Raw genomic sequence first — 16,490 nt, forward strand, 5'->3', positions numbered from 1 at the left:
TGGGTGAAAAGCTTTACCGTGACCCGCGACCGGAATGGACGTAGCAGATGTGACTGTTACTTTATTTCCTTTTCCTCACGCTCACTGCCTGTAGCCTTTTACGCGTTTTTATTTTTTTTTAAACAGAAGTCGGCCGAGAGGACGAAGCTTTTCACTCGAGGAAAAAAAAGACTGGGTGCACATTTCCGATCGATGATTTCCGGCATGTCACTTTCAGCGCGCACCGATTGGCTCAGACGTGGAAAAGGAGTTGTAGCTGAAAAGGGAAGCTCGCGGGCGCACTCTCCGCCATTTTTTACGTCGCTTCCTTTCGGTTTCAAACGATGGTAGCATGAGCTCCGTTGGATCGAGGAGTCCGTGCTGTCATTGATACGCTTGTGGCTTCAGAGATCACACTCGCTGCGTTTTGCCCGACCTCGGAGCTCATTACACGCACGTGTTATCTAGCGGTGACTATAGCAACAGCATCTGCGTGAAATAATACGCTGTTGACTCTTACACATAGTACATGGTTTAGTCTGAGTTTTGTAATTAATAATTGTTGGTGTTTAACGTCCCAAAACCACGATATGATTGTGAGATACGACGTAGTTGAGGGCTCTGGAAGTTTCGACCACCTGGGGCTCTTTAACGTGTACCTAAATCTAAGTACACTGGCCTCAAGCAGTTTCGCCTCTAGCGAAAATGCGACCGCCGCGGCCTGGGTTCGATCCCGTGACCTTCGGGTCAGCAGTCGAGTAACATAACAACTAGAACACCGTGGCGAGTAGTTCTGTAATTCTATATATCAGCGAGTGCTTCTTTCGCACCTGTTTGTAAAAATAGATTTCCTTGTTGCATCACTTGTGCTGTACGGTTACTGAAGATATATTTATCATGATAAGGAATTAAAGATCCTTGGACAGGAGGCGTCGCTGGAGTCGACGTTTCGACAAGTGGACTTGTCTTAGTCAGGGCAGTTGCTCCTTTGACAGAGACAAGTTCACTCTTCGAAACGTCGGCTAAAGCAACACCCCACGTTCAAAGATTTTTCATCCCGCCAAGGTTCCATCTTCCCCTGAACTTGTTCTTTGTTTAAATTTATTATGGTAATAATTTTCTATCTTAGCTTCCTTCTCTCCCTCTTCCGTATCTCTGGATACAGTCTCGTGCGCTTGTCGCAGGATCATTGAACTTGTTTCGCGTTTAAAACTGTCTAATTAGTTGCGATCTAAAGTCTAGCAGTCTAAAATTGCTGCCTCAGTAAGCTGCACGCAATTCGCATGAGGTTTCAAAGTTATGATCCAACTTTGACGAAACATGCAGCAGCGCGGGGAACGGTCGACAAACAAGCGGATGAATATTTTTTCCTACTCCGTTTCGTCGCAGTGCACAGTTCATTACGTTGTATCAACCGAGCCGAAGTATTTGCTCTCGTAAGCTCCCGAATCCCTCTTGCCTTCTTTTTTAGTACCTCCCTGTTGCCTGTAGTTCTTGCTGTATACCAGCGGTATTTGCGAAACGCTCTCCAACCCGCGTCAATACGCTCTCAATATCGCGTGCCCGGCGCATTCGGTGCACGACCTGAATGCAATGTACGTACACGTTCGCCAACCACACTAGCAAGCAGCGGCCGTGTGTGAGCTCACGCACGGGAGTTCGCAAAAGTGAGAGATCAACATCGGATGCTCATCAAGCACTTCGTTTGCGCGCCGGTTCGAAGCGCTGCTAATGCCCTCGTCTACGCATTATTTTTCTTTCTTCCCCGGAACCGGTCGCGATTGCATCTTCACCACAGCGGTGATGCTGCCGCGCCAGCTTTCTAGGAGGAACCAGCCGAGCGAACCAAGAACAAACATGTAGGGAGCATCTACGTCACGATGCGCCGCTGCTGCTCTTCGTGTCAGCGAAAGAGCAACCAAAGCATGCTCGCCTAGCCGGGACCCGAGCGAGCAGTATTCTAACCGAGGAAGAGGCAACATTCGTCGCAGGTCGCTCGTTGCGCTAATATCCGTAATCAGAGCGAGGCGTCGACGGGTCGTTTCCCTCCCCCTCACCCCGTCCTGCCTGTCTGCCTGCCTGGCTGAACTTTGCTCTAGATGGAGGAGAATGATGCCCGCTACCCGAGCATCGTCGCCCGAAGTATACGTCAGCAAGCGGGACGGCGCCAGTGGGGCGCTGCGTCAGAACGGTATATATGAAACCGGCGGGCGCGACGACAGAAAAGCAGTCGGCTCGTTTGCGCCCCACCGCCCCTCCGTGTAGCCCTACCTCCTCTTCATCTTCCTCCTTCCATGCATCTCCTAACGCTTCTTTGCTCATTCGCACCCCGACCGATTTTCCATGTCCACTTGTCGCGCTGAAAGAGGGGCGGTGTTCGTTGAGAGATGCATCCCCGACAGTTCCGCATAAGAAAAAAAAAGAAAAGAAAAACTGCACGGCGAATAGAACGGGGCCTACGAAGAAGGAGCAATAAATGTGCCGGGTACCCCGGAAGCTTTTGTGATGGAACAGCTTCTTTGGCGGCATGAATGGGAAAAAGAAAGGGAGCCACAAATTACGGGAGTGTCGACATAGAAACGCTGGGTCTTTGCAGATCTTAGGATTTCTCGCTGTGCATTTCCTGGCGGCACATTCATCTCTACGTTAATCATGTGACGAGTAGGCGATAAGAAAAGTCAAGTACAGTAGAGTCCAGAGGAGGAAAGTGATGCGCTGTTACGTAGCAGTGCGCATGATCGTACACTGCTTATGCAGTTGACTCATTAAAGTTTTCTTCCACTTCCCCTTTGCCCAGTGCAGGGTAGCCAACCGGGCTCAGCCTTGTTTAACCTTCCTGCCTTTCTTTTATTAGTTTTTTTTTCTATCTCTCTCTGAGCTAAGTCCGGCCTATATCTAACGCGCTGACCCGCCACGGTGGTATAGTGGTCATGGTGCTCGACTGCTGACCCAGAGGTCGCGGGATCGAATCCCGGCCGCGGTGGCCGCATTTCTGATGGAGGCGAAAACGATTGAAGCCCTTGTACATAGATTTAAGTGCGCATTAAAGAACCCCAAGTGGTCGCAATTTCCGGAGCGCTCCACTACGCCGTCTCTCATAATCATATCGTGGTTTTGGGACGTAAAATCCCAATTAATATTATTAAGCGACATAACTAAACAATGTTCAACATAACTATACAATGCTGTAAAATTTTGTTGCACGCAAGTAATACGAAGTTCAGTCATTGCCCTACTACCACCTTCATCTTCTATAATAATCTACCTTTTATCTGTGCATACTTCGAGTGGTTACTTTTACTGTCTAGGGCTGAAACCAGCGGAAGGAAGGTGAAAGAATGACCGTCGCTCTAAAGCGTACAATGAATCGGCGGATCGCGTCGTTGTTCGGCAAGGGAAACAACCTCTTCGTTGATAAGAAACTAAACTTTGTTCTAAACAACATTAGACACAGGCACACTGAGGATAAGGCAGGGTGCTGTAACATGCCTCCGAAATAATGCCGCGCAGAAGCGCGAGAAAATAAATGCGTTAGTGTATTCCTTTCGCTCCGTTCATACCTGCTTTCAACATGACGACTGTTTTCGAATGCGTCGATTTAAAACTTTCAGGGATCTATATCACACTTGGCAACACTAACGTTGCGAGTTTCTAACCGAAAACTCTGTGCGTGCGATCCACTTCAATTCTACTCACTCTATGCTCATCTACCTCTGTCATGGGAGGCTGACAAATGTAATATACGCTTCACATCCTTAACGATCGGTTTGCTCTGCGTTCTAAATAATTCTTTCTTTATCGTAATGTCGCCCGATCCTTGGCCTATCACCCACATTGAGGCAACGACTTTTTTTTTAATGATCGTTATATCATAATGATAATCATTATCATAATCATGGAACAGTTTTAGAATACGGTTCGTGGCGTTCGTTGGGTGCGATACAGTATTTTTGTAACCTTAACCTAACACATGAGGATAGCGTATGACGCATGCGCAGCGAGGACAAACGATAACGCAAAGCTTTGCGTGCCCTCTTCTAAAACTGCCGATAATGGTCACCATCACGACTACGAAAGACTTAACAAAAGAAGGCTCAACGCTCTACTGATCACACTGCCTACATACCAGAACAACTTCCCATATCCACTTGATGAGTATCAAGGAGAGAGAGAGGGGGGAGGAGGAGTCAGGAATATCGAACAGCAGCCTCAGAAACACTTTTGATAGGCTCGGATACCTTAAGTTGGGAGAGGGGAACAGAAAGGTCTGCGTGTGTGTGTATGCATGTGTGTGTGTGTGTGAGTGTGCGCTGTGCGTATTCATGTGTGTGCGCGCGCGTGTGTGTATGCATATGTGTGTGCGTGCCTGTGGGTATGTACGTGTATGTGTGCGTTGGTCTGTGCCTGTTTGTGTCTGAGAGAGAGAGAGGGAAAGGTAGAGAGAGAGAGACAGGACGCCGAGAATGAAAGCACACGCACGCACGCACAGAATCAAGTAGCCAAAGGCCAGTCGTAGAGGCTGTATCGCGCTAAAAAGCACACAAGTAGTAAGAGCAGCTACAGGGGCTGGTTGGTGTTGCATCTTGGAATTCGCGCGTTTTATCGTATCGTAAAAAAAAAAGACAAAACACACAAGTAGCTTCGTTGCCTTGTGGGTCGAGGAGAGGAAAGACTGCGAATGCTTCAAGTGGCCTATGATAGAGCACTGCGTCTGTTCTTTTTTTTTTCTTCTTTTTTATATATATCTTCTTTAACGTAACTGGAGTCAGCAGGGGCGACTGTTTTTCTCGTTTTCGTCGGACCGCTAAGGGCGACGCACCTCGCAGTGTTTCGTTATTTTTCCAAGAAAGGAAACGCCGGCGCATGCGCCTTGTTTCGGGAGCCCAAGCGCAATTACTCATTTTCACGAGTTGCTTCTTTCAAACTATTCGTAACTGTTAAAAAAATCCCCCAGAGACCGCGCGGCTTCTCGACGTTCGAAATGGGGGGGGGGGGGGGGGGGGGCAGAGGGACGCCGTATTGATTTCTTCGCTAGAGGCTGGAATCGGTATAAATGAGCCGCTGTCGAACTAAAGCTAGAGAGGAGCTCAGGCTCCAAAGGCGCGCGCTCCATTCGAATTGTCACCTGCAGGCCCTTTAGAAAATGTAAAAAAGAAAGAGGTAACGAGGAATCGGGAATAAAGAAAGCAAATTATTGAAATGTTCCGATTTATGTACGCAACAGTAAAGAAAAAAAACACGAAAAAAGTTTTCGCTTCCCCACCAGAAGGTCGTGAATAGCCGGTTCCCCAGTGAACTTGCCAGGTTATTTCTTTCTTTAAAAAAACAAAAAAATAAATAAAATAAAATACTTTGGCCTGGAAGCGCTGGCGATGCTGCCGAAGAGGCTCAGAACGAACGTAACGGTGCGTGGATGGACTTTTGAAGTATAAGACTCGGCGGAGTTGGGATGGGGGCGGAGGGTGGGCGGAGGGCGTGGGGGAGGGGAGGGGGAAGGAGTGGGCGTGTTAAAGTAAAGGGAGCTAGGCGCAAGTGAGGACATGGGCAGGGCGTGGAACGGGCCCATGCTGCGCGCATTGAAGGTAACTTTAGAGCGTTTCTGGTGCGTAGCGTTACCCCAAAAAAGAAAAAAAAACAAAACAAAGAAATAGAGACGAAAAGGAACGCTCGGGGCTCGCTCGCTTCACGACGACAAGAGAGACGAAGCAAGAAGGACCGGGCTCGACGACACTTGGATCGCCTTGGCTTGGCTTGGATTGCCGGCTACAGGCTTGGCTCGGCTGGCGCGCGCTATCTCCCACCCGCCGTTTCGCCCGGTGGGGGAGTCGTTCGTTGCACCGAGCAGAAGGCGGCGGCTGCAGCCCGCCTGGCACCGTGCTGATAAAAGCGGTTTTGATAGACGACGCGGGCTGCGGGCAGAGACCGCGCGTTTGAGGAAAATGCCCAAGCGCTGGTTTGCGCGAGTTACAGCAAAGCTGGGCTGATATACGTCACCGCGGTGGAGAGGAGAAGTGTTAATGAGGGACACCGACGAAGGAGGTTGTCCTCAAATTAAGTGCCCGCCCTTGTATTAGGAAAGCGCTAGATTAGGTAGCTCTAAGAATGAGGCTGCAGGTTAAGAGATTCTTTGAGGTTAGCGCCGGGAATTCGCTGACGTTTGGTCAGGCGCTTCGCACCGAGAAAAATCTAGGCGACGTTTAGAAAAGTTCATCTTATCTTAGGCGCTAGGGGCGTGCTTTGAGTGTTTTAATTTATTTCGCCTGTTCAAAAACGTAGTGTCTGAGAATGGTCTGCGATGAGCCGTATTTAGAGACTGAGCGTAATTTTGTCTGCGGCTAAGCAGGGAAGTTTCAAAGCGCGGCTGACGTAAAAAAAATTCGAATGGCAGTTGATTTTTATTTTGCGCAAGTGATAATCTATTAGTATGATTTGAGAGTCAACGTATAAAAATTCACATTTTGTAAAAGCATGCCTCACTATTATTTCTTTACGAATGCATAATAAGTATATCAGATGAAATTACTGTACGCACGATTGTTTCTTACAGTCGTACACCTTCTGTCCTACACGTTCATTGTCCTTGGCGACATACGATAACTAGTCTTTTTGTCAGATAACCTTGAATGATAACTTGACACTGAGATGTTTAATATTTTCGTGCTTTTGAACGAGGCTCTGCGAAACGAATTCGTTAAGAAAAACATTCGGCAGATCCCACCCCTTGTGGGAATCGGTTTCATGCGAAGCAGCCGGCCAGTGATTGTCTGGGCTGCAATTTTTGGCTTTGAGCCACGCGTTAGGAAATGGATCGACGTGTTTTTGTAAGTGAACTAGTTGTGTGCACATTGTGCGCTTACCGGGAGCGTAAACTACACTGGCGTTTAATGGACAACTTGTGGTCTTACGTAACTTCAGCACTCATGTTAGAGCACAGACGTCAGTATTATCGAGACGAAGTGCACTTTACGATGCCATCATGTGAACGTGACTTTAAGGGGCGTAGCCAGAAATTTTTTTCGGGGGGGGGCGGTTCAACCATACTTTATGTATGTTCGTGCGTGCGTTTGTATGTGTGCGTGCCTACATACGAAAGCAAAACTGAAAAATTTCGGGGGGGGGGGGGGGTTTGAACCCCCCAACTCCCCCCCCCCCTGGCTACGCCCCTGGTAACTTTCGTTAGCATATTCCTCCAGGGTCGAACAATGGTTGAATTTAGCTCGCTGAATCATAGGAATCCAAATGTAATGCTTATTACACTGGTATAAAAGCGGAGCCAACACTTGAACCACAATTGACATTAATCGGACTTGACTGCATGATAGGAGTAAATATGTATTGTTTACTGCTTTGTTATAAAATTAGATAACCAGCACTGCAACCACAATTGACGTTGCACCGGCATTACGCCTGTGTGATGTCTTTTTCCAAAGCAGTTTCCAGATCTGGCGTGGCTCTGTGGTAGAATACTTGACTGCCACGCAGAATGCTTGGGTTCGATTCCTGCTCGGATCCTGATTTTTGTTCTTTACATTCGTCGGTTCAACGCTGCCGATGTCGGCTTTTCTTAAGGCTTTCGCATTTAAATTACCAATGTCTGTTATCGCCTCTGCTGGGTAGATATAAATTGTCAATCAGCTGTGCCACATACCCGCATATCGCGGCCCAAGGTATACGGGTATGTGCCACAGGTGTCTGGAGGAAAGGGTTTGACGACGTACGCGACGGGATTTTCACGTTATTCATGTCATGACCAGACAGTCATCTTCGGCAAACCCTCTTGCCCTACTACACCAATTTTGGTATGCACCAAGTTAAGAAGACGGTCACGGAAGCACCCAGACGTAGGCGGCTAGATAGATAGATACGTAGATAGAAACGCTCAAAGTGCTTGAGGTTCGCTAAGAAATGCTTCGCATTTAAAACCGTAGAAGTTGGCTCCGTCTCACAAATTGGGGCCACATCGTTTGCCTGCAGATTTGCTTCACTGCAGATCGTAGAGCTATACAGCAAAGATAAAGTTACAGGAGATCTTCTGCACATACGTTTCTATCCCAAACAGTCCGAGAGAGCTTGACAGCACGTTTGCCAGCGCTGTTCCTTTCAGTTCCTCGGAGCAGATAGGGAATCAACGTGTCTTACTACCTGTAGTGATAGTAATAAAAATTAATGGGTTTTAACGTCCCAAAACCACGATATGATTATAAGGTACGCCGTAGTGGAGGGCTCTGGAAATTTAGACCGCCTGGGGCTCTTTAAGGTGCACCTAAATATAAGTACACCAGCCTCAAGCATTTCCGCCTCCATCAGAAATGCAGCTGCCGCGGCCGGGATTCGATACCGCGACCTTCGGGTCGGCAGTCGAGCACCATAACCACTAGACCACCACGGCGAGTCGCTACTACCTGTAGTGGCTTCAACATAAATACAACGGGTACGCACCAAGTGAAAGAGTAACAGCCGCATTTAACCCATTTAGTGGTCTCTTAAGTTTCACTTTAATGTATGTGCTGTAATACGCCTAAGTTAGAATATTCTTTTTTGTTGTTTCCCAGCTTAATTAGGTCAAGTGAGAGAGGGTGGCTATGTTTTCAGTTGCACTGTGACCAGTGTGTTGCAGGCGCACTGTGACCCACGCGTTGCGTAACCTCCGTAGTTTTTGTTTTGTTTTATTGTCACATAACCGTCGAAAATAAAAAGGTGAATGGTTATTGACGATAAAGCGAGTGTAGCTCACTAAGAGACGAAAGAAGAATAACAGAGGCAAATGCAGTAGCCGAAGTCCATCTGAGGGTTAACATTTTACAATCACGGACACATAGGAAGAAATTCGCGAACACATGAACGGCAGTCACAAGGGGCGCTGGAAACAAGGGAAGGCGCGCAAAACGATAACCTCTATACACCCTTAAAAATTAGGTGCCGAATCACCGGCGCGTTGTAGTTTGTTTTCAGAAAGGGCAGTTTAAATGATTAGATGGTTCACTTGGTCTCCTCATAATTAGATTCCAGTGATTTCTACCTTGTTACCTACCTGCCTTGCTATGAGCAGTCAACGTCTTTATGAATTTCTGTGATACTTTATAAAAACAAAGGATTAGTTGGAAGCGAGCGTTAGCAAATTTCCCTCCTTAATCGCCATTCGCTTGTTTCTCCACTGTATCCACTTTAAGCAGAGTTGTACGTAACGCGTTACAAGTAATCGATTACTTGTAGTCAATTACATTTTCTTGTAATTTTGTAATCTAATCGATTACTTTTTCGAAACTGCGACGTTCTGGGTAATTCAATTATATCTTATTGTAATCGAGTACCGGTAATCAATCACATTTTTTTTTCTTAATCAAGCTGTAACCAATCTTCTACGGCAGTTCTCGTCCAGAAAAATATGCGACGGCTCAGTAGGGACACCCCGTTCTTTGAGACGGGCAGTCCCTACAGAGCCCAGTTTTAGATGCGAAGCATCTTATGGCGGAGTTCAATCCGGTGGTGGTGGTGGTGGTGGTGGTGTGCGGCGTGACCATCCTTACGGAGCATGCGCAAACCCTCTCCACACACCTCCTATCCACACACCTCTTCTCCACTTCCCCTCCCTTCTCCACTCCCACTCCCCCTCTGAAACGGGGGCTCGACATGCCGAAACGCTGCTTCGCATCGCCTCATGGTCCCCTTCAGTGGGAGATGGTGTAATTTTTCATTCCTTGGCGTTAACTGCAACGCCTTATCCGAGGGCTAGCAACAGCGAAGCGAAGCTACGAGCTGGTGCGCAAAGTGTTCCTACAAAGTAATACCGCCCTTCCCTCGAGCGCATGCACTGAGAGAGTGTACAGTGTAGCATCTGACCTCTTAACAAGAAAACCTGGAAGAATCAGCGACAACTTCGAAAAACAACTCCCGTTGAAAGTTAACAATGTGTAGAACTATATCACAGAAGTCACAGTAAGCCTCCCAGCTTTCACGCAAGCCTCGAGCCTTCTCTCTACCATGCAAACCACAGTAGTTCGTTGTAGCTTGAATAAATTAGAGTTATTGTGTTACGACAATAAAATGTTGAAGGAGAGTAACGCAAAAGTAATCGAATACATTCCTGTAATTGCTCAGTTACTTTCCTGGGGCTGTAATTGACCACTGTAATCACTTACATTTTAAAGGAAGTAATTGTAATTGTAATTGGTTACTTATCTTCGGTAACGTGTACAAGTCTGACTTTAAGATTTAACAGAAAAATGTCCCCCAATGTATGCCCTGTTGTGAATGTAGGTGCTTCACACGGTACGCTTTTCGCTCGGTGTATTCAAGCTCTTCAGTCAAGTTTATACGAGCGAACTCTGATCTAACGAGGCGCGATAAATTAAAAAAAACTTTTTTTTTTATCGAGGCACCCCGCAAAGGGTAGCTCTAGTTTATATAAATTCACAGTCTACTCTGACAAACTTTGAAACGCATGCCTTTAGTTTTTTTCTGAAATCATAATTTACACGGCGTATATAACATTATGCTGAATGTGAGCAAAAGAACGTAGTGCCTACGCTACAGCAGATTCATACTCGCTAAATGCGCAAGGCGCTATTTTTTCATTCTACACTATCTAAAGGAAATAGAAACCTCGATCCAGAATAAATGTGGCGAGATAATCGGCCGCGCCGAGTTGCCCGCTCTTTTCCCTCCGAGATTCCAATCTGCCGACGCCCCCGAATAGGATGCGGTTCGCCGGGAGAGCAATTGTCCCGGCGAGGAAGACACCTCCCGATTGCTCCTTCTTTTATATTGGCCATTTCTCCTAAAGCCCTCTATATTTTCAGAGTAGAATTGCTTTTTCTTACTCTTCTCTCGATTGTGCAGGTGTCGTCATCGAAAGAGTTATTCAGAACGAGGTTTCTGTGCCTAAGTGCCGCCAATTCTCCGCAGTCGCTATTTTCTTGTCATGTATGAGGCAAAAAACTACATTTGAACGCGTGGGTCAAAAAAGAAAACGCGCGACAACCAGCTGAAGGGTAACAGTATAAGGTCTCATTGAAAAAGCTTTTGGCCGTGGTTCGATTTGGCGGTGGTCCACTTCTCGATTGTCCCATGAACTTGGGCCATTGTTTCTCACGGTTCAATGACAACATTTACTCGCCGACACGCTGCTTTCCTTAACTATCTCAAATAACAAAATCATGCACGTTCAAAGCGGGAAGTTGGGAAATTTGGAACTTCGAAATCGGCATTTTCCGGGCCGAAGGAAAGGTAAGACGCCAAGAACAGCAGCGCTCATGTTGTCCTCTATATTCTTCTTCTCTTATTCATCTTTCCGTATTTCTTCTTGCGTTGGAGAATGTCGTTGTATTCATGCATCTTCGGCGTCAATGCATATGCGGGCACAGTAGCGCTGCAAATACCGCAGAAAGGTGTGGTACCGATGCTTCGGCACACTAAGGATCGCAGGTATGAGCTCAAGCGTTCTCCTCTTTACGTTTCAGTGGTGGCGGAGGACTTCGTGCCCATCGTGCAGGACGTGTACGCCATACGAAGAAACGCTGCCGTCCTGCGGTGTCATCTACCCGCCGCAGTGAGGGACTACATCACAGTGGTGTCTTGGATGCGCAGCGACGGAGCTGTAGTAGGCAGCCGTGGCACCGCTGGGCAGAAAGGTATGATAATTTAATGTCATGATGGACGCCGTTACAGCTCGGCTGCAGGACTTTGTTTAGCTCTTACCTATGGATTTAATCTAATTTTGTTGTCGCTTTCTTTTTTTTAGCCCCATATCCCCTTGGTTATACAATCGCATGTATGCACGTATGTAAAGTATATATGGACGGAGGAAACACAGCGCCGACCAAAAGTAAAAAATATGTTCTTAAAAAGACGTTTCGGCTCCCACACGGGAGCCATGCTCACAATGAAGCATGTGCAGCAAGTTCGCTTGCTTATAAGGTTGTCTAATCACATGTTTGAGGCAACGCGCATACACAGGCGGAAGATTACCACAGCTCTTGTCCAGCGTGTTCGCAGTGGTTTGAATAAACAATGATTCGAGATGAAGCCGTGGAAAGAGTTTCTTTTCCGTGGCGATGACGGAAGCATCTTCCCAGTTTATCACATGGCCCGTGGACACAACATGTTCGGCGAGTGCATTTGACGTCACCTTTTATTGCGATAGCAATTATATGGACAGTCTCTGCTGGAAAATGTCCGTCCATGGAGGAAGGAAAAACTAAGGAGAGGCCCTATCGTATCCCAATGCATTGCGAAAAGTGTGGCAGAAGTGACGTCAGATTTATGGGGCAAACAAGCCGATATGGGGCAAACAAAACCGCAGACGCCCCGCGGCGTGCTCTCTGCGGTGGTTCGCTTCTGTTCGGATTTGTAGTCCCGGCGTAAACTTAGCGTGTATTGTGCGGTTCGCACGCAGTAAAATGTTGCAAGCAGACGTTTACCAGGCTGTTCGTGCGCGGCAGGCCCGAGCGTTGCGTGATGAAGTTCTTCGAGGAGCGTTTTTGTGCAACAGTACAGAAAGTACCGGTACGTGCCGTAATCAAAAACATTCAGCCCCTGCCTCATCGTATTCGAACTCACCTAGCAGCGACTTACGCGTTCTGCTGAGCGTTAGGCATTTTTTTCCTTTCTTGTAGCCCGATTTCCAGATCTATTGCCCGATTAGCGGTTCTTTGCTCGTGTATAAGGAGTGAGCGCAGTAGCTATTCGGCGCAACGCCAACCTATAGTTGACGTAACTTCACGTCGAAAAGAAGACACCGCTGTATTGTATACGCGATCGTGCACGTAAAGTTTGTAATTCCAGTGCGCACACAACACAAGCACGCAGCGAGCGCACACCGCACGATACATACATCACGTAGTCTGATAATAACAACAAAAGTTCATTGCCCTTTCGTTGAACGACACAGCCTCTAAAACGTACGCTGCCTTCAGCGCATGTTATGTACGGCGCGTCAGACGCCAAAAACAAAAGTTCACGTGAGTTCTGAGTTGACAGAATGAGTAACAAGCAACAGACGCACATCCGAGAGCTTCGCACGCAAATACCGTGCCTTAGTGATCAGCAATGAAGCGAACGTATACGTACACATGAAAAGTGACACCTGGTACTGTCCGCAGTGCACGCGATTTGCACCAGGTATACGCAACAGCTGGACATTGCGTAGCTTTCCTAAAGAACACACACAAAGAGCAGCATGCGTGAATCGACTATGCCGCTTCCACGGCGAAAAACAAACAAACAAGAAAAAAGGCTGCAATGTTTCGCGATGCGCGCATGCGCGCATGCGCTTGCAAACGTCGCAACGGAAATCGCGAGATGTTTCGCTACGCCTTCGCTAGGAGGCGATGCGGGTGTTTGCGATGTGGGGGCTTCACGAATGTGACGTCAGGGCCTCTACTTAGTATTCCTTCCTCCATGTGTCCGTCCCCGTCGCCGTCATTCACCCTATATGTATAAGTATGTATATCTATAGAGAGGCCACAAAGAAAAATAATTAAGAAATTCTTTCCGACGCGCGGAATCGAACGGGCGACCTCTCGCTTTGCAACCCGGCGCGTTAGACGTTAGGCCACGACAGCACCGTCTCTCAGCCTGCTAACGGCGAGCTATTTATATACACCATGTAATTCAGCATGCTTTCTTAGTGGCCACATAGATGGCGCGACGTGCGCGCGTGCTGCGCGCTTTAAAGATCGTCGCCCCGCCCCTGCGAACGCCGTTGCTGTTCGCTCTACAGGGCGTCGTCGCTTTCGTGCGCTTATCTCAAGGAAAGAGGGGGCGGCCGGTGGGGTGATTCGCTTCGCTCGCAGCAGCGGCCGCGTTTGCGAAAGAAGCGCGCTGTTCAAACAGGGATAAGTAACAACTGTGACAATTAGTTCGCGCTCGTCTTGTGTGTACCTGTTCGTTTATTTTGTGCGTCCTGCTTTATGTTTGAGCAGTGCGCTTCAAGTGTCGAGCTGTGACGCATTAGTTCGCGCTCGTCCTGTGTGCGTTCTTTTCGTGTGTCCTTTGGGCTCGAGCGATGCGCTGGCAATTTCGAGCTGCTTTCCGTTCTTCGCGTTACATTACAATTTATTGCTATCGCAATCATTGCTTCGCCGTTGCGGCGAAACTGTGACTTTTTGTTTTTCACGTCATTGCAGTGCTCGCGTAACCTTCTCTTGAAATTGCCGGTCTCACCGATATAAACATGTGTAGAATCTGTGCAAGGGATTTTGTAGACGACACCTGGAAACTTCTCCCGCTCTAACTTGTCCTTGACGTTCGTGAGGCTGTTTCCAAGTTTACGCGCAGGTATATGGGAGACCTGTACGTCGTAGGAGCGCAAAATTCTGGCGAGTGCCTCACTGAAGCCTGGAGCATACGGCACCGACGCTCTTTTCTTCGCTGAAAGATTGCTTGGTTGAACCGGCCGTGATAGTTGACGTTGAACTGAATTGATGAATGAGTATGTATGTATGTATGTATGTATGTATGTATGTATGTATGTATGTATGTATGTATGTATGTATGTATGTATGTATGTATGTATGTATGTATGTATGTATGTATGTATGTATGTATGTATGTATGTATGTATGTATGTATGTATGTATGTATGTATGTATGTATGTATGTATGTATGTATGTATGTATGTATGTATGTATGTATGTATGTATGTATGTATGTATGTATGTATGTATGTATGTATGTATGTATGTATCACCTGAATTCTGCAGGTAGATGTGCCTTTACTAAACAACTGCCGACAGTTGTCCTGCCTAAGTTATCTCGTATTCGAACTGCTCACTGTTGAACCATCATAATGAGAAGCGACATCCTATAAGAAGCCGAGGCACAGGACATTTCAGGATATCCATGACGCAACTCTGAGTCTCTCTCTCTCTCTTTGCTTTGTTTCGGTTTATAGACTCTGGCTCAGTTTCTTTAGAGATTAAGTCATGGCACCTAAGACGTCTCATATTCGGGAACTTCAGTAGGCGAGTATCGCTGGAGCTTTATGTACACTGTATATACCTGACGTTGCCAGGTCGCGTGCAGTTTCATGTCTAAGCGATGTGACACAAACGTATAAAGGTTGCATTTTTAACGGTACGTTGTGTTATGCAATGACTTTGTGTAATGAAATAATAACGTGAAGTTCTGTGTATAGAGTGCTATAGCAAAACTGTGTGAGGAAGCCTCATATAAAAGAACACATTTCTCGTCCTCGAAAACTTCCTTCACGTAAGCGCAAGAGAAGAAAAAAGTTACACAACTACGAACAAGATGAATTCTCAAGACACAACATAAGCATAGGCGTGCAGGTTTCGAGTGGATGCTTTTTTTTACTACTAAAACTATCGTGTCGAACCCGCGTCACCAGTTTTGTGATAAAGTAATCAGCGGACCACCGGTAGGATTTGGTTTACAAAGCGGCGGGAGATTTACCGCAACGCCGTGACACGTCATTTGCCTTCAAACTACGTCAGAAGCGCCGCAGTGAAACATTTCGTACTAAGCACGGGTTATTACCGTCATTTCTTTTGACGAACTCGTTGAAATAACTTTCAATAATTATCCTGACACTTAATTGGATCTTATTCTAAGTAAACTTATGCTTCGATAGCATATCTGTCCATTATAACTATTAACCTGAATCAGAGCCGTCTATTTTGTGCCAGTTTCATTTTTTAAAAACACGTTTTGAATATTGGGAAAACCGGAAGTAAGTGCTCGACTGGAAGCGCTTGGAAGAGAAACAAGAGTGCCACTCTGGATCGGTTCCCCTTTTCTGGAATCAATCAATCAATCAATCAATCAATCAATCAATCAATCAATCAATCAATCAATCAATCAATCAATCAATCAATCAATCAATCAATCAATCAATCAATCAATCGGGGCTCGCGCCACAAAATAAAGTAGAAGCGCCAACGACTGTCCAGCGTGGGCACTGCGACTCGTCACTAAGGCTAAAGTGACGTAGACGACGCGTGAATGTTTTTTTTTTCGAGACGTCAGTCTGATGTCCTACAGCTGGTGTTTTCTACAAATTACGATACGCACGCGGTGCGAGAGTCAGAGGCGTGCGCAGGGTCATCCATTAAGGGGGGGGGGGGTCAAGTGTCAACGCAGCGCCTCCACCCCCCCCCCTTGTTGGTCGAGTCTGAAAGAAAATGAGCTCCGCAATGAGTAAAAAATGAAAATGAAGCGACGGCGTGCTACTCACAAAGGCCTGTCATTGGTTCCGTCTTTCTGGGTTCAAGGTGGAACGTAAACAGATCTTTGAATGCAACGTCAGGAGTCCTTGGCCTCTACCATTGTCAAAACATATGCGTAGCCGTTACCCTGGGCACTGAAAATAATGAGGTGAAAGGTCGGACTGAGTAAAGGTACAGGCTAGGATTGGCGCCCACCTTTAGATGCTTAGGAAGGGCAACCCCCCCCCCCCCCCACTCCTGCCACGCCCCTACCCGTGCGCACGCCTATAACGAGAGTGATTGCTTTGTTCGCAGAGCAACAGCTAATACACACAACAAACAAT

At 47.0% G+C, this 16,490-nt stretch overlaps 1 protein-coding gene across 1 annotated transcript in view; it reads left to right on the forward strand.

The window, feature by feature from the left end:
• The window catches only part of LOC119381739 (Down syndrome cell adhesion molecule-like protein Dscam2), a 104,867-nt gene that overhangs the window by 20,753 nt on the left and 67,624 nt on the right, over positions 1-16,490 (forward strand). The window contains exon 4 of the mRNA XM_049412881.1: positions 11,439-11,609. Coding sequence (XP_049268838.1) covers positions 11,439-11,609 — 171 coding nt within the window. The remainder of the gene's footprint in view (positions 1-11,438; positions 11,610-16,490) is intronic.

This window comes from Rhipicephalus sanguineus, chromosome 2 (genome assembly GCF_013339695.2).
Source record: "Rhipicephalus sanguineus isolate Rsan-2018 chromosome 2, BIME_Rsan_1.4, whole genome shotgun sequence".
Lineage (NCBI taxonomy): Eukaryota > Metazoa > Arthropoda > Arachnida > Ixodida > Ixodidae > Rhipicephalus > Rhipicephalus sanguineus.